Source organism: Amblyomma mixtum, chromosome 1 (genome assembly GCF_055824585.1).
Source record: "Amblyomma mixtum isolate Tamu chromosome 1, ASM5582458v1, whole genome shotgun sequence".
Classification (NCBI taxonomy): Eukaryota; Metazoa; Arthropoda; class Arachnida; order Ixodida; family Ixodidae; genus Amblyomma; species Amblyomma mixtum.
In genome coordinates this window covers 67,272,399-67,297,640 of record NC_143012.1, presented here as the reverse complement: position 1 = coordinate 67,297,640, position 25,242 = coordinate 67,272,399, and the positions used below count along the sequence as shown (strand labels likewise).

General features: G+C 47.1%; 1 protein-coding gene across 1 annotated transcript; it reads right to left on the bottom strand.

Annotated features, from left to right (window-relative positions):
• Positions 1-3,909: 3,909 nt before the first annotated feature.
• Positions 3,910-24,295, bottom strand: LOC149366595 (uncharacterized). The gene is made up of 4 exons (XM_089563477.1): positions 23,122-24,295; positions 16,963-17,348; positions 16,432-16,503; positions 3,910-4,291 (listed from the first exon to the last, which is right to left on the bottom strand). The coding sequence occupies exons 1-4, from the start codon at positions 23,279-23,281 to the stop codon at positions 4,130-4,132; spliced, it is 780 nt and encodes a 259-aa protein (XP_089419603.1). The 5' UTR covers positions 23,282-24,295; the 3' UTR covers positions 3,910-4,129.
• Between the last annotated feature and the right edge of the window lie 947 nt (positions 24,296-25,242).

Genomic DNA, 25,242 nt, shown 5'->3' with positions numbered 1-25,242 from the left:
CTTTAAGCCATCTAACGGGGCGCTCACGTCATATGTAAGGCCATGAAAGTTATATAGTACTCACCCTCCAGAGATTTCGAGCTTCGGGAGTATCGCTAACGCTCCACTATAGTCCTCAAAAGCGGACCCTGTGGCCTAAAGACTTTTGACTAAGGCTGTAGTAAGGCGGTCGGATGGTTCGACAGGATACCGGGAAGCAATCTCTGGAGACTAAAGATCTGATTAAGAAACGGCAAAGCATGAGGACGTCTAACTCCATAGATAGAATAGAACTAGTAGAGCTGTCGAAGCTAATAAATAAGCGCAAGGTAGCCGACATCAGGAAGTTTAATACGGAGAAAATCGAGCATGCTCTAAAGAGCGGAGGTAGCCTAAAATCAGTGAAGAGAAAACTGGGCATAGGTAAAAACCAGATGTATGCGATAAGAGACAAAGAGGGCAATGTAATGAGCAATATGGATAAGATAGTTAAAGTAGCCGAAGAGTTCTACACAAATCTATAGAGTAGCGAATGTAATAATCAAGTTACTGAGAGAGGCAGTCGAGCACAGCAATGGGACATCCCGCCAGTAACGAAGGAGGAAGTAAAGAAAGCCTTAGGAGCAGTGCAAAAGGAGAAAGCAGCTGGTGAGGATCAATAACAGCAGATTTGTTGAAGGACGGAGGCGAGATTGTGCTACAAAAACTAGGCACCCTGTATACGCAATGCCTTGTGACCTCGAGCGTGCCTAGAGCTTGGAAAAACACTGACATTGTCTTAATTCATAAGAAAGGAGACGTCAAGGACTTGAAGAATTACAGACCGATTAGCTTACTGTCTGTTGCCCACAACGTATTTACTAAGGTAATCGCTAATAGGGTCAGGACAACCTTAGACTTTCATCAGCCTAATGATCAGGCAGGCTTTCGTAAAGGATACTCAGCAATAGACCATATTCACGCAATCAGCACGCAATCAATCAGCTGATAGAGAAATGTGCAGAATATAGCCAGCCCCGATATATAGCGTTCATTGATTACGAGAAAGCATTCGACTCAGTAGAAACTTCAGCAGTTATGCAGGAATTGTGGAATCAGGGTGTAGAAGAGTGTTATGTGAAAATATTGGGAGATATTTATAACGATTGCGCAGCTACCATAGTTCTCCATAAAGTCAGCAATAAAATTCCAGTAAGGAAAGGTGTCAGGCAGGGAGACACGATCTCGCCTATGCTATTCACTGCCTGTTTACAAGAGGTATTCCGGGGCCTGAATTGGGAACAGTTGGGGATAAGAGTTAACGGAGAATACCTAAGTAATCTGCGATTTGGTGATGATATTGCCTTGCTAAGTCACTCAGGACATGAACTGCAAAGCATGATCAATCAGCTAGACAGGCAGAGTAGAACGGTGGGGCTAAGAATTAACATGCAGAAAACCAAATTAATGTTCAACAACCTAAAAAGGGAGCAGCAGTTAGCATTTGGTAGCCAGGTGCTGGAAGTAGTAAGAGAATATGTCTACTTAGGGCAGGTAGTGACCGCAGATCCCGATTATGAGAGGGAAATAACTAGAAGAATAAGAATGGGGTGGAGCGCATATGGCAGGTTCTCTCAGATCATGAATGGCAGTTTACCAATATCCCTCAAGAGAAAAGTATACAACAGCTGTATCTTACCAGTACTCACCTATGCGGCAGAAACGTGGAGGCTAACAAAGAGGGTTCAGCTTAAGTTAAGAACAACGCAGCGAGCTATGGAAAGAAAAATGATAGGTGTAACGTTAAGAGATCGGAAGCGGGCGGAGTGGGTGAGAGAACAAACGCGTGTTAATGATATCCTAGCTCAAATCAAGAGGAAGAAGTGGGCTTGGGCAGGGCATGTAATGCGAAGGCAAGATAACCGCTGCTCCTTAAAGGTTCGACAGTTTCAGAAGCGCTAAAACAACAAGGACGCAGAGGGAACAGACAGGGACGAGCGCTCGTCCCTGTCTGTTCCCTCTGCGTCCTTGTTGTTTTAGCGCTTCTGAAAATGTCAAATCTGCACCAACTAGCCCGATCCGCTACCCTTCTGTCCTTAAAGGTGCACTGAAGAGGAATCTGAACTCGTCTTTTTGCCGCGGGAACTCGATCTGCACGCTCCTAGCATTCTTAGAAACTGCGACTTATTGCCCTGTGTGACCGATTTCCCTAATTAAATCGAATTAACGCCCGGCTCCCACCTTTTTTTTTTAATTCTCCCTCGTACGGTGGGCGGAGTCGACCAACGCGGGGAGTGCCTTTCAGCCAGCTCCGTGGAGGCTTTGCTTTCGCTTCATTTTGTTTTTTAGATTTCCGCGAATAAATAGTTTCATTTGCAGATAATATAACCGCAAAATAAGCCCGCGTAAATAAAAATACGCGCGGACTATTTGCTTCTACGAACTACTACGTATTACTCCGCCGATGGCACAGCGGCAAGCCGCCACGGGACTGGGTGAAAGGCACTCCCCGCGTTGGTCGACTCCGCCCACCGTACAAGGGAGAATTAAAAAAAAGGCGGGAGCCGGGCGTTAATTCGATTTAATTAGGGAAATCGGCCACACAAGGCAATAAATCGAAGTTTCTAAGAATGGTCGGAACGTGTAGATTGAGTTCCCGCGGCAAACACACGAGTTCAGATTCCTCTTCAGTGCACCTTTAAGGGTAACGGGGTGGATTCCAAGATAAGGCAAGCGTAGCAGGGGGCGGCAGAAAGTTATGTGGGCAGATGTGATTAAGAAATTTGGCGGCTGCAACTGGCGAAGGACAGGGTTAATGGGAGAGACATGGGAGAGGCATTTGCCCTGCAGTGGGCGTAGTCAGGCTGATGATGATTATGTAGCAGCTGGATTTTTCTTTTCCTGTAACCAATTTGCTCTTCTCAAACGCAGCCGTTGCCTAATGTTTTGAGCATCCGCCTCGCATGTGGGAGGTGCGGGGTTCGAACCCCAGTGCCACTTGGTACCCACCGGTGATTCAACGGGTACAAGCAGCTTTCCCCTGGCTTTGTAGTCGTCTTATCATCTGGGGTCAAATGCTTGGAAAATGGGTTTTTCACCCTACCTTATGACGAAAACAAATTGTGCCATGGCGCTCTTTGACCACAGATGGCATTGCGTCATAAAAATTCACCACCACCATCATCATCATCATCACCACCACCAGTATGCTGTTCTTTAACATCTCTCCCGCCACAGGAACTCCCAATCGGAGGAATGCTGCCCTGCTAAGCAGACATACAGGCAGCTCTCTCCGCAAGCATCCAACGTTATCTAATAGCAGGTGGTAACGAAATGTATTACTGCAGTGACGTTTCAGCACATTCGAACCTGCTAAGAAAATTGCGACACGCAAATTTACCGGTGTGCGAACACCAGCAAGAACAGCGCTGAAGAAAACACTGTTCAGCGATAAACAACTCTGTGACGTAGCAGGACTTTGCACACGGCCTCAGAGTGTCTCATGCTTGTTTATGACACAGTGAAGTTATCGGCGCCTGCTAAGCTGATTTCATTTCACATCGGCAGATTATGCCATTTGTTACTTGAGCGCGTGAAGTAAAAAAAAATTGGCGGGGGCTTAGCTTTGGTTAAGCCTGGTAGGTTGCGAAAGCAAAATCGCAGCGCCTCCAACTGAAGGAACGCAGTGCGCCGCGTCTACAGGTCACGCGTGGCTACCGGCCGCCGCTGCGCGACGACTCGACTTGGTAGCCCATCTCTCACCCTGGTATGACGTCACGCTATGACGTCACTAGGCATGGCATGACGTCAGAGGTCATTCTAAATGTCACGCGTGGCTACCGGCCGCCGCTGCGCGAAAGGCCGTTCATGAGCGTAGTATTGCTTTCGCAATAAAAAGGGCCATGTTACGTCCCACCAAAACTTAAAAAATCCAGTACCTCTTCACAGCCATTCGAAAGAAATAATATCTTTAATGTGCAAAAAAGTTTTAAATGTGGTAAGAATGAAGTGAGGTGAACAATACGCGATAACCACTGTAGCAGAAGCACATGGAGGAACTACAGTTTGTGATGCGCACAGAGAAAGTCTATCTACAGCGCTCTCATCCTCACCATCGTTGTATAAACTGCACACACTCAACACCACCGGCCCCCGAGCCGTCGCCATGCAACTATTCGTCGTAGCCGTACTGCGCCCGGCTGCTGATTTCCAGGCGCTTCCAGCTGTTCCTCGGAGGTTTCTTCGCCTGCAGGAGGTCGCTGGCGTGCCTCCTAGGCCTGTCGTCTGCGTACGGCTTGGTACCGGCGTAGAGGCGAGAGCGCATGGGCCATTTCTGCGTTGAAAGGAACAAAATGCCTTAGTACGAGCTCGCATACTTACGTTCACAGTCATAGGTACAGCATTTGTAGAAAAAATTATTATGAGGACGCTCAAGTCACCTTAAAAGTGGAATGCGAGAGCATTAAAACCAACGTTGCTGCTACGTGTTTAGGTGTCTGTGTCCGTTTTTTCACTACTTACGCAATGCTGTCACTGTCGTCGTATTTTTATTAAGGCGAAAGCCTTTAATGGCTCATACAGCCGTTCGTTAGCAGAGGGTGTCACACCTTTGACAACGTTTAACTCGAGATAACTCGGGAACTAGAAACGTTAGGAGAAAATGAATGGTGTCTTCAGATAGAGGAGGAAACATTGAACCTAGAAGCCAAGTTTAATTACTTTATATTAATTAGTTAATTAACTAACGACAAAAATGTCGAAATTCTGTCGAAATAGCATGGACATCGATATAGCCACGGGAACGGTGGGGCGTCACATCCACCGGAAGTCATCACGGCATAGTGAAAATTGTCACAGAATGGTCGGAAAAACGATGGATTTGTGTCAAATTAGATGGATAAATGTGTAATTAAGCGAAATTAACACTTAAGATCCCTGAAAGATGTATAATTTGGGTATCGATATAGCCATGGGCGCGGTGTGACGTCACATCCACCGGAAGTCGTCACGGCATAGTGTCCTCGGCTTTTGCTTCTGAACACTTTAGTTGCTAAAGTGCCCTCGCAATTTTTTGCGTTCTCAGGCGCAGTAGGTCACTGAAAAGATGGTTTGGTTGATTGGGGTTTAACGTCCCAAAGCGACTGAGGCTATGAGAGACGCCGTAGTGAAGGGCTCCGGAAATTTCCACCACCTGGGGTTCTTTTACGTGCACTGACATCGCACAGCACACAGGCCTCTAGAATTTCGCCTTCAAGAAATTCAGCCACTGAAAAGAGCAGCACGAGGAAACATGCATGTTCCATGCGCTGGAACATATACCAGTTGCCTGTCTAGCGAGGTAACGCAGAAATAAATTTATTTCCGCAAATCAGCGTCCCGCAAACGTTTGTCCATCATTATGCATCGTAAGAGGCTTGAGAGAGAGAATTGCACTAAGCAATAATTGCACTGCAACTCCCTATCGACGTGCTTAACTTACTTGCTTTGTTATTTTGTAATTTTTTTTCTCAGTTTCCTACTACTGAGTTTTTTTAAGTAACCTTGTTTCGTTCGTGGTTCCAGAGGATCTGTAGACAATGGGTGCCAAAGCAGTGCTTTGGTCATTTAATACCCGTCTTGCTATACATATGTTGAGCTTTTGTGCAGAAAAGTAACACGACTTCTGCAAAAATTTACATACAGCATTTAGGGCTACTTACGCGCTTGGAATGTGAAAGCATTGTTTTCTATATTTATTTCCTTTTTATTTTTATTTATTCACTTACCTTTCCATTCTGCCCCACCGCGGTGGCTCAGTGGTTACGGCACTCGGCTTCTGACCCGAAAGACGCGGGTTCGATCCCGCGTCGATGGAGGCGAAATTCTAGAGGCCCGTTTACTGTGCGATGTCAGTACACGTTAGAGAACCCCAGGTGGTCGACATTTCCGAAGCCCTTCACTACGGCGTCCCTCATAGCCTGAGTCGCTTTGAGACGTTAGACCCCAATAAACCAACCAACCTTTCCTTTCTAATCACACGCCTAGTCATTAGCATGCAGTCGTAAGGCAACGCATATACCGGGTTCACCTCTGTTCCCCAAGAAACAGCTGTTTTGTGGCCTATCTTTATCAATTATATATCGTTTGATTTGCGGAACGTCGAAGTCGGCAATAAAGAAAAAAATTTTTGTGACCAGGGAGGTGTGTGCCCGTCTCGCAATTGAAAGTCCTGGGTAAAATTCCCCGCACCTTCGGGAAAAAAATGTATGTATTTTCCTTTGATACCACGTGGACGGCATATGGCGATTTTCGAGACCATTGTTGCTGGTCTGCGTTGACACCGTCTTTCGTTGCTGATGCGCCATACTTCACTTCATCATCATCATCATCGTCTTCACTTCACCTTAATACATTAAACACCCTGGTTAGAGGGTATTACATAAGATGTCGGGTGCACAGAAATGAAAAACAGAATAAGTACAGATAATTTTCAAGCAAGTTATACAAAGAAAATATTTTCATCGTGCAAGTGCATGTGAAATTCATCCAAGAAACACAGATGAGCAGGTTTCACCTAAGTAGTCTATTCAAGCCTCAAGAAAGGTAATTTGTTAGTTTTCGAACGTGAAAGACCAGCAGGTAAAATTTTACAACGATGTAGACAATTCCGTACAAAGTGTCAGATTTGTCGGAAATAACAACATCTGAAGGTTCTCGTGCGTCAGGTAAACATCCTAGGGATCGTGGAATCACTTTGTGTTTCGAAGATTCACACTACACTCGAAAGTGAGCAAAAACAATCGATCTTTTCACTTGCGGCAAAACCTTCCTGCACAAACACGGCGGACAAAGTGCTACCTAGCTCACTCTTATGTGAAATATTATTGACTGCATTCGCTAAGTGATACAAAAAAGCAACTTATTGACAAGAAGAAGGGTGCTCAATCTGACTCAAATAATGAAATCACTGTTAAGTGCTCCAGTTTGCCAGACCAAGCTGTAAGTTTGCAGCTTACACAATTGTGTACAAAGCGCCTGAAAGGGTTAAAACATCTATTTCTGTCTTGCTTCGTGTCTGTTTTCCTTTTCATGTATTTTTCTCCTTCTCGCCCAAGCGTGCTGTTTATTTCCCTTCCATTCCAAAGTTCCATTGTGCTTTCTTCCCGTTTGCCATGCATTTCCTAGATTACACGGCCCTCGCGGACATGCGTGTTTTGTTTTTTGTTTTTTTGCAAAAAGAAAACAATGCGAGGGCTACGTTTTTCCTCACCACACTCGCGTGCAAGTTCCTCCATAACGACACAGTGTTTCGACTCTCGCGTGTTTCCGCCGAATCCCTTGTCGCTGCAAAATGCGCGTCCTTAGCACCCCATAATCACAGATGTTGCCGCTGCTGTCGCACTTTTCACTGCGAACCGCTTAGTTGTCGATCGACGGCTGGCCCACTGCGCTCGTATCTGCATGCTTTGCGCCAATAAATTCGTGCGGTGTCGGGAAAACTGGACGCCGTTGTCAGGCGACACTATTTATGGGAAAACAATACTTTGCTATGTCGACGCTTTCGTGTCCGCAAGACGCGTGGTCGGCTATTTCTCCGTACGTCTGAGAGTTGAACGAAAAAGAGTGATTGTGTGTGTAGAGGATGATGTGAGGATGACTCGCGTCAAAGTTTGTCGATTTGGAGTAATTAGTTAATTAATTAGAGCCAAAAATGTCACTTAGACGTCAAAGTAGTATCGGACGTCGGCATAGAGTGAGGACGTGAAAACAGTGATGTCAAAATTGCGGGGAAAACGCAACCACGTGTCAGAGGATGATAAAATGTCGTTGTGCACCAGATTTGAATGATCTGGAGTAAATAGTTAATTAATTAGAGGCCAAAATGTCATTTAGACGTCGAAATAGCTCCGGATGTGCATATAGTGCGATGACGTGAAAATAGCCGTAGAGCTCAAAATTGCAAGAACTAAAAAGAGAGGGAAACAGAGGGACTGTTTGCCTCCTTTTCTCTCTTTTGTCTGTTTCCCTCTCTTTTTACTTCTTCCAATTTTGAGCTCTACGGCTATTTTTCACGTCCTCGCACTATATGCACGTACGGGGCTATTTAGACATCTAAATGACCTTTTGTCCTCTAATTAATTAACTATTTACTCCAGATCAATCAAATCTGGTGTATAACGACATTTTATCATCCCCTGTCACGTGGTTGCGTTTTCCCCCGCAATTTTGACATCTATCACTGTTCTCACGTCTTCGAAAAAACGAACTGGTGAACATATTAGTTTTGGCACGGTATTCCAAAATCTCAACACGGTGATCAGCGCGAACAGAGACTTGGTGTGGCCTGTGCAAGTACATTTCTTTTCGAATGCCGATTTGGTCGTGATATATTCGTTACGAGAGTTTAAGTCGTAACTTAAGCTTAAGCTAAGAACAACGCAGCGAGCTATGGAAAGGAAAATGATAGGCGTAACGTTAAGAGATCGGAAGAGGGCGGAGTGGGTGAGGGAACAAACGCGGGTTAATGACATCTTAGTTGAAATCAAGAGAAAGAAATGGGCTTGGGCAGGGCATGTAATGCGAAGGCAAGATAACCGCAAGTCCTTAAGGGTAACAAAGTGGATGCCAAGAGAAAGCAAACGTAGCAGGGGACGGCAGAAAGTTAGGTGGGCGGATGAGATTAAGAAGTTTGCGGGGATACAGTGGCGGCAACTGACAAAGGACAGGGTTAATTGGAGAGACATGGGAGAGGCCTTTGCCCTGCAGTGGGTGTAGTCAGGCTGATGATGATGATGATGATGAAGTCGTAACTTGCTTCGTAGAGAGGGAAGAGTTTCCCATCCTAATTCATTCAACTGTGAAACCTTTCAGTGGAAGAAAAAAATCGATGGCCTGCTTAGACGGTCATTCTTATTGACTTTGGCATTGTGTGTGACTCTGTATAGCAATCTTCAGACATGTGCTGAAAACTCGCAACACTGCTTAAAGTTTACAGTGGACCTTAATTTTGAAATAACAGTTTTATCCACTCTTCTGTTCTCTGAACAAGTGCTTTCCCTCATCCTTTTTTTCTCTGAAAAAACACCAGCTTATATCGACCACATACGTTCTGCATTGTCGCTTGAGAATGTATCTGGAACATAGAATGCGACATAAAATAATGTTTTATTGCAGAAACAAATGTGTATAAATATTGTACGAATTAATAAGGAATACTTCCGTGAGTGAAAATTGTCGGGCTTCCTTTTCTGAGAACTGACGAGCCAGTAGCCAGTGTGAAAAATCGTCAGGGGTATGTTAATGATAATAATAACATATATTTGCATGTCAAAGGCATTATAGCTTGCACGAAGCGGTAGAGAGCTCGGAAAAAATTTCAACCACCCGGGATCCTATAACGGGCACAGATATCGCACATCACTTGGGCATCTTTTGCAATCTGCCTGGATTCGAATGCGAACCCTGTGTCCTGTACTTGGTCCCGCGGCCTCGCGCAAAACAGTTGATCCCATATGAAAATGGTCTATAGACTATCTATATACTTCTCATAGACTCTGTTGCCTTCCTATAGATATGTCCTTTTGTCTAATCGTAGCCTAGTGACTGTCTATAGAAAAAAAAGTCGACTAAAATTGTATTGCCATAAATCTATGGATCGTCTATAGACTTTCCATAGGATTTTTATTGCCTGTAGACTAGTCTATACGACTTGTCTAAAGAAAGTCTATAAACTTCATAGACAAAAGTGCACGGAAAATTTATAGACTGTGTAAAGACACCTTCGTAAGAGGATCGCCTTAGCCACTGAGTCACGGCGGCAGGTACATCTCGCTTCCATCGAGGACGGTCTCGCTAGTTGCGCTCCGCTAGTTGCAACCGCTAGTTGCGCTCAGCGCCAGAACGCCACAACCGTTGCGACACCACAGCCAACAGTTTGCCTACCCGAAAGGTTCTGAAACTACAGTTAATATTCTTGGGAAAGTTAGGTCTTCCGCTTGCGTAAGCACCGCATGAAAGAACGACGAACCATTGATGTCCAGAACCACACGAGGCCTGCTGTAACATCTGGCATGCTGCACGATTGTAGCCGGGCAAAGCTTAGTCCCGCGTCCCCGAAGTCGGCGACCGAGGAGATGGCCTCGTGCGTGTGTGGACCGCCCAGTCGAGTCACGTCAAAAGACGCTCTTCTCCGCAACGGGTCGATGGAAGAGTGGGCTGCAGTAAAGCTAATGCAGCGGGCATATGTCCCCGAACTGCAGCTCAGCTAAAACTGTCTAATATCCTGGGACGACTTCGAACGACGCTGCCGGTGAACTAATCAATGCTTGAAATGATTCTAGACAGCCGCAACCGCACAGCAACCGGACGTTAAAAATGCGCAAGAAATGCTTCATAGAACCACGTGGTTAAAGGAAAGTTCCTTGCTTTCATGTGTATGTATACGATCACCCTGCGTTCAGGAGCTGGTTAGGTCCCGGTCGACCCACAGCACACAGCGAAACAACGCGATGCGAAGATTAAGTATCGACGTCCCAGCCCCGTCCGCGCCCGTTCGATGTGTTTTCCTGGCCTCCGTCCGCCCGTTCGGGGTCATCATCATCATCGCCATCAACATCACCCCCACCAAATATGGCCGGAGTCAGTGCTGCAGCTTTGCGTATTGTGCGTTTAGCTCCAAAACGCAGTAAAGCGGAAGCAAATGGCCAATTCATATGCAAGAGGGGTTGCATAAATCTGAACTCCTGGGCGGTAGCTTTGTCAGAAGATGTTATATTATCGCTAGCCGTCGAGGTCATTACAATGCTAATTTTTGGTTACGAGGGACGCCGTAGTGGAGGGCTCCGGCATAATTTCGACTACCTAGACTGATATTGGACAGGACAGTGGCATCTATTATCGTTTCGCCTTCACCGAAATGCGACCGCTGAGTCCGGGATTGAGCCCTGGTCCTGCGGCTCAGTAGCCGAACGCTGTAACCACCGAATCACAGTGGCGGGTGATTCGAACCTGTAATATTCCACTTGTGTTTTTAACTAAAAAGAGCCATGAAACGTTGTTGCATGTTTCGGAGGAGGTAGAGACGGTTATAGCCCATAGCATTGAAAAAGACCATAGGGAAAGAACTGTTGAATATACTGCTAAATATTTTTGGTGTACGTTGGTGAGAACAGCAAGACTTCAGAAATATATTTTGATTAACAAAAGTAAAGTATTGCTCAAATCTGGAAGGGATATTGAAATGAAAGTATGGAGGGCAGTCTCTCATAACAGCACCTCAGTTTCCGATATAGTCCGCACACCAGCGTGGAAGGTCTTCCGCTACTGATGCAGAAGTCTCTGCGTGTCATCGCCAAACAGTGAGGGCGGCTGTAGATGACACAGCGACGCACTTTACTGGTGACCTCTCCTTGACAAGCTGTACTGGCACTTTTAAGATGTTCCTTCAAGTTGGGCAGCAGCCGTGAGTCTGATGACGTGAGGTCGGTGGTGCAAGGTTAGTGATGCTGAACAGTCTCTCTGAAGACTTCTGCGATGATACGCAGGGACTGCAGTGTACCGGTGATGGAAGGTAATTGCCACCAGTGATGATTATATCAAAAACTGATGTGCTTCCGAACAAAAAGTGCACTCCACACTTTGATTCGCATAAAAGTGCTTCACTTTTGTCCCTTAAAAATATAAATAAAAAAGCAAAACCTTTTCAAAAAAATTTGAGGGGACACATAGGCTCAGCCTTAAGGGTATGACGACCTCGCCGCGGTGGCTCACTGGTTACGGCGCTCGGCTGCTGAGCCGAAAAACACGAGTTCGATCCTGGCCGCGGCAGCCGAATTTCGATGCAGGCGAGATGCTATAGAGGCCCGTGTGCTGTGCGATGTCGGTGCACGGTAAGGAAACCCAGGTGGTCGAAATTTCCGGAGCCCTCCACTACGGCGTCCCTCATAGCCTGAGTTGCTTGCGGACGTTAAACCCCAATAAACTAAACTAAACTATTAAGGGTATGACGCGGTAGCGTAATTGGTTAATTGCCACAAATGCAGAAGGTCATTCTCCCCTTTACATTCTAGATCCCTGGCAGTCCTCATACCACTCCTGGTGCAGTGGTGCAGCGGTTAAGCGGTGCGCCACTGCCCTGCGATGGAAGGTGCTCCCAGCGGTGGCCCCTGCGCCGCCCAGGTTGCTCTTCCCGAGCAAGCATTAATTTAACTGTGCACGGTGGGCAGTTTGCTCACTATCCGGTTGGCAGGTTGTGATGACGCTGCAAGGTCACGTGACCTAGTTAACCCACCCGCCTCCAAGGTTGCTCTTTGGGCACAACCTGCCAGAATGGTCTTCGTTATGTTTCGCACGCAACGACGACAACGCCGACGGCGGATTTTCAGGGTAACAGGGCCTTTAACGCTCACGCGTTAAAATATTTCGTTTGTTTCTCACGCCGCTGCTTCAGACCACAGACTGAGAAATCGTGACGCCTGGCGCACAATAAGGCAACAGCTTCTGTGTCACAAAGAGAAGAACCGGCGACGCCCTCTGGAATATTTTGTATTAATGACGAGAGTCGCGCCTTTTTTTCTGTCTTTTTTCAACCTCCGTGAGCAGTTTTGTTTTGTGGTACGGAAACTGCGCATTGATATTGTATTCAACAACGCAGTGTATTTAATCTTGACGCCCTAATTAAAATCGGGCTGATGTCGCTAATAATGGTTTCAAAGCGATATCGAGGCGCTTTCATTCTTTCCCTCCTAGAAGACGTTTAATTAGCGAACGAAACATTTCGGCGGCGTACTAGCAAAGAAAGAGAGCCCGCCGCGGTGGCCCAGTGGTTACGGCGCTCGGCTGCTGGCCCGAAAGACGCGGGTTCGATCCCGGCAGCGGCGGCTGAATTTCTTGAAGGCGAAATTCTAGAGGCCCGTGTGCTGTGCGATGTCAGTGCACGTTAAAGAACCCCAGGTGGTCGAAATTTCCGGAGACCTTCACTACGGCGTCCCTCATAGCCTCAGTCGCTTTGGGACGTTAAACCCCAATAAACCAAACCAAAGAAAAAGAGCGACAAATTAAGGAACAACCTCAGAGCATCATCATTTATTGATTTGCCCTTATTTCCGTCCCTACATCACTAAGGCAATTAGCCTTCTTGAGGGGCGTATCCTGTGGTGACTGATTTCACGGTACGCGGTTACTATGCCTGCATGAATCCGAGGACGCAGGATCGAATTCCCACCTCTACGGCCGCGTTTCAATGGAGGCGAAACGCACGAGGCGCCAGTGTGCTGTGCTATCTGAGTGCATGTTAAAGATCCCCACGTGGTCGAAATTAGACCGGAGCCCTTCAGTGCGGCACCTCTTTCCTCTTTCGACCCCGCACAGCGTGATTCGAGTGTCCACCGAGTGAGAAAGTGACTGTGCATTTCCGTTTTTACCAACCTATTAGTAGTAGTAGTAGTAGTGTTGGTAGCAGTATTAGTAGTATTAGTAGTAGTAGTACCAGTAGTAGTAGTAGTAGCAGTAGTAGTAGCAGTAGTAGTAGTAGTAGTAGTAGTAGTAGTAGCAGTAGTAGTAGTAGTAGTAGTAGTAGTAGTAGTAGTAGTAGTAGTAGTAGTAGTAGTAGTAGTTTAGTCGTAATAGTGGTAGTAGTAGTAGTGGTAGTAGTAGGGGTAGTGGTAGTAGTAATAGTAGTAGTAGTACTATTATTAGTGCGAAATCCCTATTCCAGACGTACCATCCCCGAGTAAGAATCTTGTATTGTGTGAAACATCGGAGTAACTCGGGTAAGCTCGGGCAAGCAAGCTGCAGCCAATGGGAGAAAGCTCGGGAAAGTTCGGAGGAGCATTGCAGCCAATGGGAGGAAGCTCGGGTTAGTTCGGCGGAGCGTCGCGCCAGCTGCAGCTAATGGAAGGAGGGCGTCCCGCAGCTGCCGCCGAGTGGAGAGAGGGTGTGAAGATGAAGAGTGAGAAATGCGGTTGTGTGCACATGCAACTACTACTACTACTACTACTACTACTACTACTACTACTACTACTACTGCTACTACTACTACTACTACTACTACTACTACTACTACTACTACTACTACTACTACTACTACTACTACCGTTATATTTTTATTCATTTTTATTTAACATTTTGAGCACCTGTCAGTCGCCGCCTGTGTCCTGGCCAATCCCCCGCAGTGGGTACGCGCCATTATTTACAGGACGACAACAACAACAGATGCCAGAAAGAAGAGGCGAAGAACGAACACATGATTTCGCACGTCTACTCGGTTTAACTACGTTAAACCCCTACCACTTTTTTTCTTTACTTCGTCAACCACGCCTCCGATAGTTTAGCCAGTGAGCGACATCGCTCGCTAGCTTGTATCAACCGTGGCTTCGTGTACTGAGGCTGCCTCCGATTTGGATGGAAAGAATAAATCGTACAACGAATCCTTACAAAATTTCCGGCTCCTGCAGTCCTTCGCCGCACGCGAATTCTGGCGTTTTGCGCTCCGTCGTGACCAGCGCACACGCACGCAGCGTCCGGTCCTCATCGATTGAAGCCACGCGCCAGACAAGAGATCGAAACACGCTTGCGTGCCTCGCGGAATCATGCCGCCGTTCGGTGTTTGTAGTCGAGAAACAATAACGGCGTACGCGACCCCGCGTTTAATAACAAAATGGGACAGTAAACGGGGGCTCCACTAACGCGCACCGCAATCAAGAAGTTGACTTAGGATAGCGAGCTCGGCAAATTCGTGTGCATTCATTGTCACTGATGGTGCGTCGGTGACGGCACTACGTCGGCAGTAGAGAGAAAGTTTTAGCCAAGACCTTACACCGTGGCCAAGACCTATTGAACTACAGACCTGCACAAATGGCCCTGCTCCAGCGCGCATGTTCTAGTTCATGCCTTTTGCCGCTAGGATAGAAACACTACGGGCAGCGTGGCGCTAGTATGTACAGTCTTTGTCAAAAGTAACCAGGCTGCAGGGTTTGCTTCTAGCTCATACAGTGGAGCCCTTGCAGCTTCCCTGAAGCTGATATGGTCGTTAAAGGTAAGGACTGGGGGTCTTCTTACCTTCCAACACGTTTTGATCTTTAGGAAAGCAATAAGGGCTCCACTATACAAGCTAGAAGCAAACCATGCAGCCTGGTTACTTTTGGCAAAGACCTGTAGAGAAAATGCCTCGTCCACCATTTTATTATAAACAAGGCAGTTTTGTCGTTTGTCCACGTAACCATTATCATCCATTTATCTATACTAGGCACGGTGGTGCCGACGAAAAGAAAGCGGACAAAAAGAAAGACGTTTTTTATACTCTTCCAGAGCGAAAAGAAGACGTTATTATGGCTATTTTCATTGCTGATGTTAAGATAGCAGAGAAAGACAAAACAAATGTATTAAATATCGTGCACAAAATGGCAAACGATGATGATGATCATAGCATATACGAACAGGTTAACCGAGCGCTCTCAACGGCGAAAAAAATAACGAAAGCTCGGGCACGCTGCTCCATAGGACCCCGCCATATGTGCACGTCTGTAGTTCAGTAGGTCTTGGTTTTGACGCAGCGTGTACCGTCTACCGTCACCGCTTAACGCTGCCGCCGTTCGGCAGTGCGCATGCGCAGGTAGCGTAGACTGGTCAGGTGCAGGCATGTGGCGCCATCTGGGTGTGCGCACTGGTGGCTGCCGGCCGCGGTAAGCGGCGACGATAGATGGTTCACGCTATGCTAAAAACAAAGTACGGGAAGGCGCTGACAGATATCTCATGTTACTTTAGAAGCCCAGCTATGGTGCTTCTAGCCACCATAGCCCAGCATGCTTAGGAGGAGGAGGAGGAAAGGCGAGGAGGTTAACCGGTGGGGGAAAGGGATGACAGGTGAGAGAGAAAAGGGAGAGAGAAGAAAAAGCAGAAGGCTAAAAGGCTTCGGCAAAGTCACAGCCATCGTACAGGCCCGACACATTTTAAGAACCGCAGGAGGGCCTGGCAGGCCCTCAACGCCGATGATCGCCGCGGCCAGTGTCTAAGAATCTGGAACTCCGTTAGTGGACGTGAATCGACGTGTTCCAGCGCACGGCGGAGAGAATCTCTTACATGTACTCATAAAAAGCGAATGGCAAATTATATGGAATTTAAACCCGAAATACACACGCTCCTTCCGGCGATTATTCAACCCTATTGAAAACGAACCATTTTTGGTGACTGTTGACAAAGACACCGTACTATATATAGGAGCCGAAGCATCAAGAAAGATTTTTTTTTACTGATCGGCGTCGCTGTTTGTTTTCAAGGGAACATTCTACAAGCCCATTGCTTTTCTCAGTATTCGTTACGAACAAACAACTAACAAATAAAAACAAATAAAGAATTGAAATTGAATTGAAACTGCAACCAAAGCCCGAATTTTTGCAAGCACTGATAAAAGCAGTACAGTTGTCCTGATCTGTGCTGAGAGAGAAATGAGAATGAGGCGAAAACGAGAGCAGCTGGAATTACATTTAGCACGCTTACCTTGACAGGATGCAGGTAGCTCCTGCTGTTGGTGGAATCAAGCTCCCTTCCAGGAGAGTCGTCTGGGGAGCTCTGCGAATAGTTAATAGTAAATGCATCACCTAATCAATAATATTCTTTTTAATAATCCTGATTATTAAAAACAATCAGTTAGTAATGCATGTTTGACATGGTAATTTGGTGTGTGAGTGAGTGAGTGAGTTTATGAGTGGGTGAGTGAGTTTGTGAGTGAGTGAGTGAGTGAGTGAGTGAGTGAGTTTGTGAGTGAGTGAGTGAGTGAGTGAGTGAGTGAGTGAGTGAGTGAGTGAGTGAGTGAATGAGTGAGTGAGTGAGTGAGTGACTGAGTGAGTGAGTGAGTGAGTGAGTGAGTGAGTGAGTGAGTGAGTGAGTGAGTGAGTGAGTGAGTGAGTGAGTGAGTGAGTGAGTGAGTGAGTGAGTGAGTGAGTGAGTGAGTGAGTGAGTGAGTGAGTGAGTGAGTGAGCGAGCGAGCGAGTGGAAGCGAGAGCTCATATGCAGCCAAAGGTACCCCACCGTGCCGCCGTCATCGCCACGCTGCTGCTGCTCGTCGTCCGATAGTAGCGCCCCCAGGTGGGCGATGTAGTTCGAAGCCAGCACCAAGATGTCCAGCTTAGACAGCTTCGTGTCCGGAGGGACTGAGGGCAGCGAGCTCTGCAGCGCTTGGAATGCGCTGCGAAGGCTCCTCACGCGGCTGCGTTCCCGGGCGGCGTTTCGCGATGTGGCTTTGGCTTGGCTTCTGGCTGCGGACGGCGAGGGAGGCGCGTTGCAGACCTCGGCCGAGAGTAACGCCGCCTCGTGGGCGTCAGCGTCTGTACTGGCGTCGGGCAGGACTCCCTGCAATAGCTGCTCGCAGCAGTCACTCGTGGGTACGGGGGCAACTTCCAGAAGAGGAGACAAGCCTGCGTTGAAAATATGCGTTCGTAGTAAGAGTACTTACGGAGATTTAATTGCTTTTTATTGCCGTCATCATCATCAGCTTGTTTAAGACTACTGCAAGGCAAAGGCCTCTCCCATGCCTCTCCAATTAACGCTGTCCTTTGCCAGCTGCGGCCACCTCATCCCCTCAAATTTCTTAATCTCATCCGCCCACCTAATTTTCTGACGCCCCCTGCTAAGCTTGCCTTCTCATGGAATCCACTCTGTTACCCTTAAGGACAAGCCGCTATCTTGCCCTCGCATTGCATGCCCTGCCCAAGCCCATTTCTTCCTCTTCATTTCCACTAGGATGTCATCAACCCGCGTTCGTTACCTCATCCACTCTGCCCTCTCCCGTCTCTTAATTTTTCTTTCCGTAATTCGTTGCGTTCTCCTTAACCTAAGCTGAACCCTCCTCGTAAGCCTCCACGTGTCTGCCCCATCGGTGAGTACCGGTAAGATACAGCTGTTGTGTACTTTTCTCTTGAGGGATATTGGTAAACTGTCATTCATGATCTGAGATAACCTGCCAAAATGCCCTCCACCATATTCTTATTCTTCTAGTTATTTCGCTTTAGTTATTCGGATCTGCAGTCGCTACCTGCCGTAAGTAGTATTTCCTTACCACTGGCAGCACCTCGCTCACTGTTTCTCAACAAAGATTTCTCCTCACCTAGTTGTAGCCGTGTGGCCACAAAGGAAACACACTTTTCTCCTTTCCTGGTTTTCCGACTACTCACGATCAGCTACGATAACCACAGGAGTCGTATCCGGCCACGTGACACAGCTTGAATCGCCAACTCGAAGCAGTGGGAATGTGTTAACAGTGAACTTTGAAAATTTGAAAACTGAAAGACACTGTTACGGAAATAATGAAGGTAATGTTCCATTCTTCTGATACGTAGCAAAATATTTCTTTTAGAGCGCATTCATCGATCGCAACCAACATTTCAGACTGCCGTTGAAAACCAATGAAGAACGGTTTTTACGATAGCAAGAACGTTAACAAAAAAATAAATTCAAGACTGCCGTCGGATGATATCCAGATATATTGATTTTTGTAGTGAAATCTTACACTGTATGAAAAAATTGCGTTTATAAAAGCAACCAATTTTTTTCATCAACGGCATCGCTGATCCTAAGGCTAAGGCCATCGGAGGGCGGGTCGCGAATGCCCCTTCGCGCCACAATCAAAGAGCACAGCAGCGCTCACCGCATCGACCGTAAACTCTACCCCGACCCTCATCATAGCCTTTCTGTGCGGTAGGCTCACATCCTTCGACGCATACAACTTAACACACTTGTCACACCTACACGGCTTTATCTGTACACATTCCGTCGCGATCCTTCATGTCCTAACTGCCCTGCTCCTTATGTCAACCTCTCCCGCTGTTTATTCGCCTGCCAGGATGCTCTGCAATCGGGTTTCTTTCCCGCCCTCTCCCAAACTGTCGGGACCTGGCTGGACAAGCTTGGAGTTAAAGGTGGAGACGAACAGCGCCTGCTTGTGCAGCAGACCATCTACGTCTTAGGCGCCTAAGTGTTGTGCCTGAGCAATGTCTCGTACTACTATAGTACTACGAGACTTTATTCAGGCACTTTAGTAGTAGTATACTACTGCTAAAAAGGGGACTTCGTTCACGGTTGTGTCAGGGGAGCGGAGTACTGCAGGACGCCGCGGTCCATGGCCCACTGTTACCAACTGCGTTTTTTTTTAAGGTGTATCCTACTATATTACTGGTTAACCGTTCGTGTTATGGCGACTTTTATGACGTCACACCTTATCGACCAATCGCATTCGCGGTTGCTCAGTGGTTACGCTCGACTACTGACCCGAAAGACGCGGGTTCGATCCCGGCCGTGGCGGTCGAATTTCGATGGAGGCGAAATTCTAGAGGCCCGTGTACTGTGCGATGTCAAGAACCCCAGGTGGTCGAAATTTCCGGAGTCCTTCACTACGGCGTCTCTCATAGCCTGAGTCGCTTTGGGACGTTAAACCCCCATAAATCAAATCAATCGACCAAGCGTGAGTTTTGTAACGTCGCCACTTTTGGGCGACTCCCGGTTTTCGACTCGATGAGCCATCTAATCCTCGGTTTTTGGTTTTAGGAGAAAGGAAATGGGCCGTTATTGTCTCACATACCTCGGTGGACACTTGAACCGCGCTTTAAAGAAGGGAGTGAAAGAAGAAAGCGAGAAAGAGGTGCCGTAGTGGAGGTCTCCGGAATAATTTCGACCACCTGGGGTTCTTTAACGTGCATTGACATCGCACAGCACACGGGCGCCTTTTGCGTTCCGCCTACAACGAAACACGGCCGCCGCGGTCGAGTTCGAACCCGGGTACTCCGGCTAGGTAGACGAGCGCCTTAACCACTGAGTTACCGCGGCGGATCCGAACGCCTTTAAAGACGCTGTCACGGCGTCAGGGAGTTCGTATAATGCGGTCGAAAATCTACCCCGAACAATTGGACTTGATGTTTAAAAACAAGACCTTCGTAGTGTCGACCACGCAAATTTAAACACATTGCAGTTAACAAAACATATTATATGCGGAAAATTATCCAGGGCGCTTAAGGAACACAAGTCGATTAAGGCGAGCAATGCGAAATAATTCCGATTCCGTTCCAAATCTATTCCAGTTCTATTTTAATTCTACTCCAATTCTGTTCCAGTTTTGTTTGAATTCAATGTCAATTCTATTTCAATTCTATTCCATTTTTTTCTCATTCTATTTCGATCCTATTACAGTCATAATCTATTCCTTTGCATTTGGTGCAGTTGTAACTACTAATATTCGCTATAACTGGTTAACAATTCGTATTTTCCCGCCTGTGATGACTGCACACTGTTTCAACCACTATGAAACAACAGCGCGAATAAGGATGGGGACGAAAGTGAAGACGACACATCGAGAGCTACATTCGTCCACGGCCTTATTCGCGCTGTTGTTTCATAATGGACATATATCAACTCGCCCAAGTCGCTATACAACGGGTTATTCGACCAATCGCGAGTTTTGTAACGCCGCTACCTTTTGGGAGACGCCAGTTTTTCGTGTCAATGAGCCCCCTAATGCCTTCACATTAATAAATTTCGAATAGTGCTGGAAGATGTGTAGCTACAGTGTAACTGTGCATAGACGGTGAACATCAGAGCCTACCGCAGAACGTGCCGAGCATCGGCTGTCGCCCTATTCCTCTAAAGGATACGGCAAGGCACCGAAAATTTTTTTGTGTTGTATAGAGGAACTATGCGTACTAAACAGCCCTTGACAAAATAGCGCTTTCTGAGAGAGAATTAACCACTGAGGTACTAAATCTGTATCAACTGAAGTCGTCTCATTAAGCTGTTCCCGTTTGAATCGCTCGTTTGAAATGTTCGTTCAGTGCGATAGTTCAGGGGCTTTATGCGACCCCCTCATACCACATATGGCAGCAGTGCTGCATTACACTGTTTAAGGGACCAGAGCAATTTTTAACGCAAAAGCATCTCTAGCCGCACTCCCGGGGTTTCAGCGGTACGTTTCTGTGTATGTGTGTGAAGCCTTTGAGTAGCAAGTGTAACTGGCTCACTGGGTCAGTGGACGTCTCAGTCGCGCTGTGAGTAACGGTTGGAATCCACCAAAAAAACTGAGACAGTTACGCGTCTTTCCTTTTCTCAAATTAAGGGGAAGGTATGCACTCCGTTAATTTTGAAAAAAAAAAAAAGAAAGGAGCACAACTCGCTCCCTGGGTCAGGGTTTTGCGTGTACACAATCGTGTTTTGCGGTACGCGGCGGTTGTGTCCATCAGCAAAAATTTTCACAATAGCTTCCTTTCCACAGCGTCAGAGGTTACGGAAAAGTCGGCTGATCAAGTCGTTCGCAGAAAACCAACTAATTAAATGGTCTTAACTATTTAAAACCGCTGTGTGGCTTTAAATACAGCCCCCGCTAATATGGGCAACTCCAAGTATGGACAGTCTTCTTTGGGACCAAACTTGTTCAGTGTATTTACGCCCCATTGATATGCAAACTCGGAGTCTGGTCTATGGACAAGGAGAAATTGCACACTGTTCATTACGGCGCATGGTATTTTTGTCTCGTTAATATGGACGGCATTGAGAACAAAATCTCTACTACCCTAACCAGGTGTCTCAATTTCTGCATCTTGACCGCAGTACACCAGAGGAATGCAGAGATAAAATCCAAATGGTTGAGTGATGGGCCTTTCCCTTCATGGTTTCATGCTTTACAGTGCAAAGTTGCCCAATCGATGCGCCTCAACATTTTCCATATTGCACAAATGACTGGGACGAAAACTCCCTCTGCAAATTGTGCAACGTGGAAAGCCGTATTTCAGCAGCTGTCAGCTGGCTGAGTGCTTTGAATTGCCCTATAGACGCATACAACTCAAGAAAGAAGCTGCTCTTCTCCGTCAAAGGATCCCCTTCCATCCAATGGCGTCGGCCGATTCTTATGAACCTGCTAGAATGACAATACAAGGAGCGGCGTGAAGACGCACGGAGGGCACTATCCCGGTCCATGAAAGGAGGGGGCTGTGCACTTTCAACTGCCGCCCCCAGCATTGTCACCCTAGCAGGGTCAGGAGAATCGGCCAACGCCATTGGCTGGAGGGGGGGTCCTCCTTTGACGAGGGAAAAGCAGCTTCGTTGCTGAGTTGTATCCGACTGCAGTAGTAATTACCACATTTAGCCGTGAGACGCCATCAAGCATGTTATAGACCACTAGGCGCGTCAAGCTGCACCACATTACTTCAAGCACAATGGCGACCAGGAAAATGGGCTTGGAGCTGGCCAAAATGTCCAATTTCTACTTCTCTGGCTACCAGTATGGACAGAGGCACACCTTAATCATAGCATATTTTTTTTTTCTTCGCGATTCGTTAACTGACGACTCGTTTTAGGGACAGTTTTCTTCGGGAACCAAAGTGTCCATTTTAACGAGGCTTGAGTGTATGTGAGTTTTAGTGCACTGCCACTTATAGTGGCCATTCTCTGCATTTAGCCGTTGTGTGCTTCTCTGTATGCCCGTCTGCCTCTCTGAAGTCAGTTTTGTGGCAAGTGTTCATGCATCTGCCGACCGATCAAGCGGCAGCTCAATTAATCGTGAGAGGCTGCTCGGGAACAGCGACCTGGGTCGCATTCGAACAAGTTTGGCTTTTTTGGATAAAAATTTTGAATATTGGAACATTGTAACATATGGTTACAGAAATAATGAAGGTAATGGTGCATTCTTCTTATGTGTAGCGAAATATTTCTTTTAAAGTATTTCCATCGATCGCATCGAACAGTTAAGACTGCCATAAAAGACCAGTGGGGAACGCTTTTCAGAATAGCAAATTCGTTACTAGAAAAAAAATAAATACAACACTGCCGTCGGTTGATCTGCGCATATATTGATGGCTATGGTGAAATTTTACATTATATGAAAAAAAAGCGTTCATAAACGGTTTCCGGTTGATAAATGCTTTTGTCCAGAATTTCTGGTTATGCTTAACCGCTGCACCACCGCACAGTCATCCATGAAGGGAGAGAATGACCAATTCCGCATATATGCACATTATCCCAGTATCGCTATACGAACTACTTCCATCCGTGAACACTGGATCTAAACACCGCAACCGAAGGGAAAACCGAACTACTAGAGCGCCTATAGTTCGCATTTGGCCCAGCTACGCAAATCGTCTATCATTTTTTTTCTTCCCGTCTTTGGGGCCAGTAAACCTGGTGAACAGCAAAGCCAGTCCGTTCACTCACCTAGAGATGCGTCGTCAGAGGAGGAAGTGCTGAGGCCGAGGTCAGACGCGAAGTCCAACTCCAGGAGCCCGTCGAAATAGCACGGCTCGGCCTCGATGCCTTCCCACAACTTCCAGGAGCAGTCTGCCGTGTCAAAGTCCAAACTGAGGAAGTCTTCCATCGCTGGTCAGGTGCGGTCGTCCCGTGTACGAGGCAAAATAACGTCTCAAAAACAGCGTTAAACGCTTTAATTCCCTGTGGTTTTAATGCGACTTAGCCTCAGAAGTCGTCGATGAATCAAACTTGTAATTTACAACCGACAAAGGCGAAAAAGAAGAAACGTGAAAAATTCCTTTAAGCTTGAAAGCCTCTAGTATTCAAAGGGCGCAGGGAACGGCGAACACAAAGCGCTCTTCTGACGTCGTGTACTGTTTCATATCTTTCTCAGCTGCAACATGCGATGACCGTAAGAGAATGGTACTCCTTGAAGGAACGTACGTAGTAATCCGCCCTCATGACTCTAATTCATCATTCAGTTAGTTGATCTAACACCTCGCATGATACTGCAGCCGCTTAAAGATCTGCACCAATGTGGTTAGTACACAAGTTTACCACTCGCACCGTTACTGAAAAGCTTGTTGAGCAGAGCGCCACCTAGTAGAGTCCAGAAGATGCAGAAAGGCTCAATATCCTGCTGCAGGGCGACAGCTTCGCTTGTCGCCCTTGGTAACAACTTCGCTTGTCGCCTTGGTAATTATACGGCAGAAGCATCCGTTCTTTTCATCTACCGAAGAGTCAGGTTTCTCTGTGGACGTATGACGCACATACTGTTTGCAACGGTGACTCAATAGTAGGCGTTATTCCCTCGTTGATGCCGCCAAACCACCGCGCCTGCTACAACCTTTCTTCTCCAGCACAGACACTGCTCTTGCAGCTACCACGAGGTGTCAGGTTGAAAAAAGCCACGTCATCGGTATCGTCATCACCTGCTCCCAGGGGGCGTCAGCTGAACTTGGAGCTGCTGTCTCAACCGCATAGAGTGTCAAAAAGTCCGACCCGAATTTCACAAGCGCAGGAACTTTTCTGAGGAGAAAACTGGACAGTCGTCAGTCGCGAGCGAAAGAAGTCACACCGCTGTTCGAACTCGTCTCGAAGCATAAAAGATAGCGGTGCAAACTCGGGGGTCCTGATGCCTCCTTTAAAAGCTCGCAGCGACAAAGAGGAGGAGGAGGTTAAAGCCGGTATCTTTTTTCTCGCGGACCCTTGGAGAGTGGTTGCCCGTGGCGGCCGAGCAATGAGCACCGCCCACCGAAGAGGTATCCAGTTACGCTCCGCCCCCTCGACAAGGGGGAGAAGCGGATAGATAACGACGAGCGGAGAGAGTAATCGAGAGAGTAGAAAGTACGATATCGCTATGGCGGGCAGGACTTCCTTATCACCTGGACTCAGTTCGGTTTGTGCGCATGCAGTACGGTCTGCGTCACCCTTGTGTAGAACGCTCGAGCAATTAGCATCAAACAACAAAAACCGAAATTATACAGTAGCCCACCGTATGCGAGCAAAATTCTCGTGCCCACAGCGCTTGTAGGTCTATATGACTCAACTTCAAACCAATAGTTGTATCTACAGTCTAGCAGATGCGGCGAGGTGTCGCTTTTTTTGCAGGGCAGTGTCCCATTTGGGCGCTCTATAAAAGGGTGACGCAAACTGCACATCACTAGGGGGAGCAGCGCGAAAAGACGAGGATAAACACAGACTCTGATAGGACGGGCGCCGAACTTCTGTGTTCGTTCTCATCTTTTCGCCCTGCTTCCTTTGGTTTTGAATCCAGACTAACAAGCTCAAATCACTACTCTAATGCGCAGTACGTTTGAAGGGGACCTACCGGCTGACCGGAAAACTGTTGTCTCGAATCCGAAGCGATTAAGTTTCGTGTGCGCAACGCACATGGTAGTAGCTTTTTCTTTCGCATGCGTTAAATTGCAGTAGACAGAAGCTGCTCAAACGCCGAAGGAGTCGTGCTCTGTGTAAATGTGTCCTATTTCCGACAAAGTACTGTCTAGTACACAGAATTAACGTTGTTCGTTCTTGGTGCATAGTGACACGACCACACATGGGCACTCTGACGAAGGCTTGCCCCCG

Coding starts and splice junctions, on each gene's coding strand:
- LOC149366595 (XM_089563477.1), bottom strand. CDS start 23,281: ATGGAAGACTTCCTCAGTTTGGACTTTGACACGGCAGACTGCTCCTGG. Junction 16,504..16,962: donor GTGGCGATGACGGCGGCACG/GTGGGGTACCTT, acceptor AACTATTCGCAG/AGCTCCCCAGACGACTCTCC. Junction 4,292..16,431: donor GCTACCTGCATCCTGTCAAG/GTAAGCGTGCTA, acceptor CTTTCAACGCAG/AAATGGCCCATGCGCTCTCG.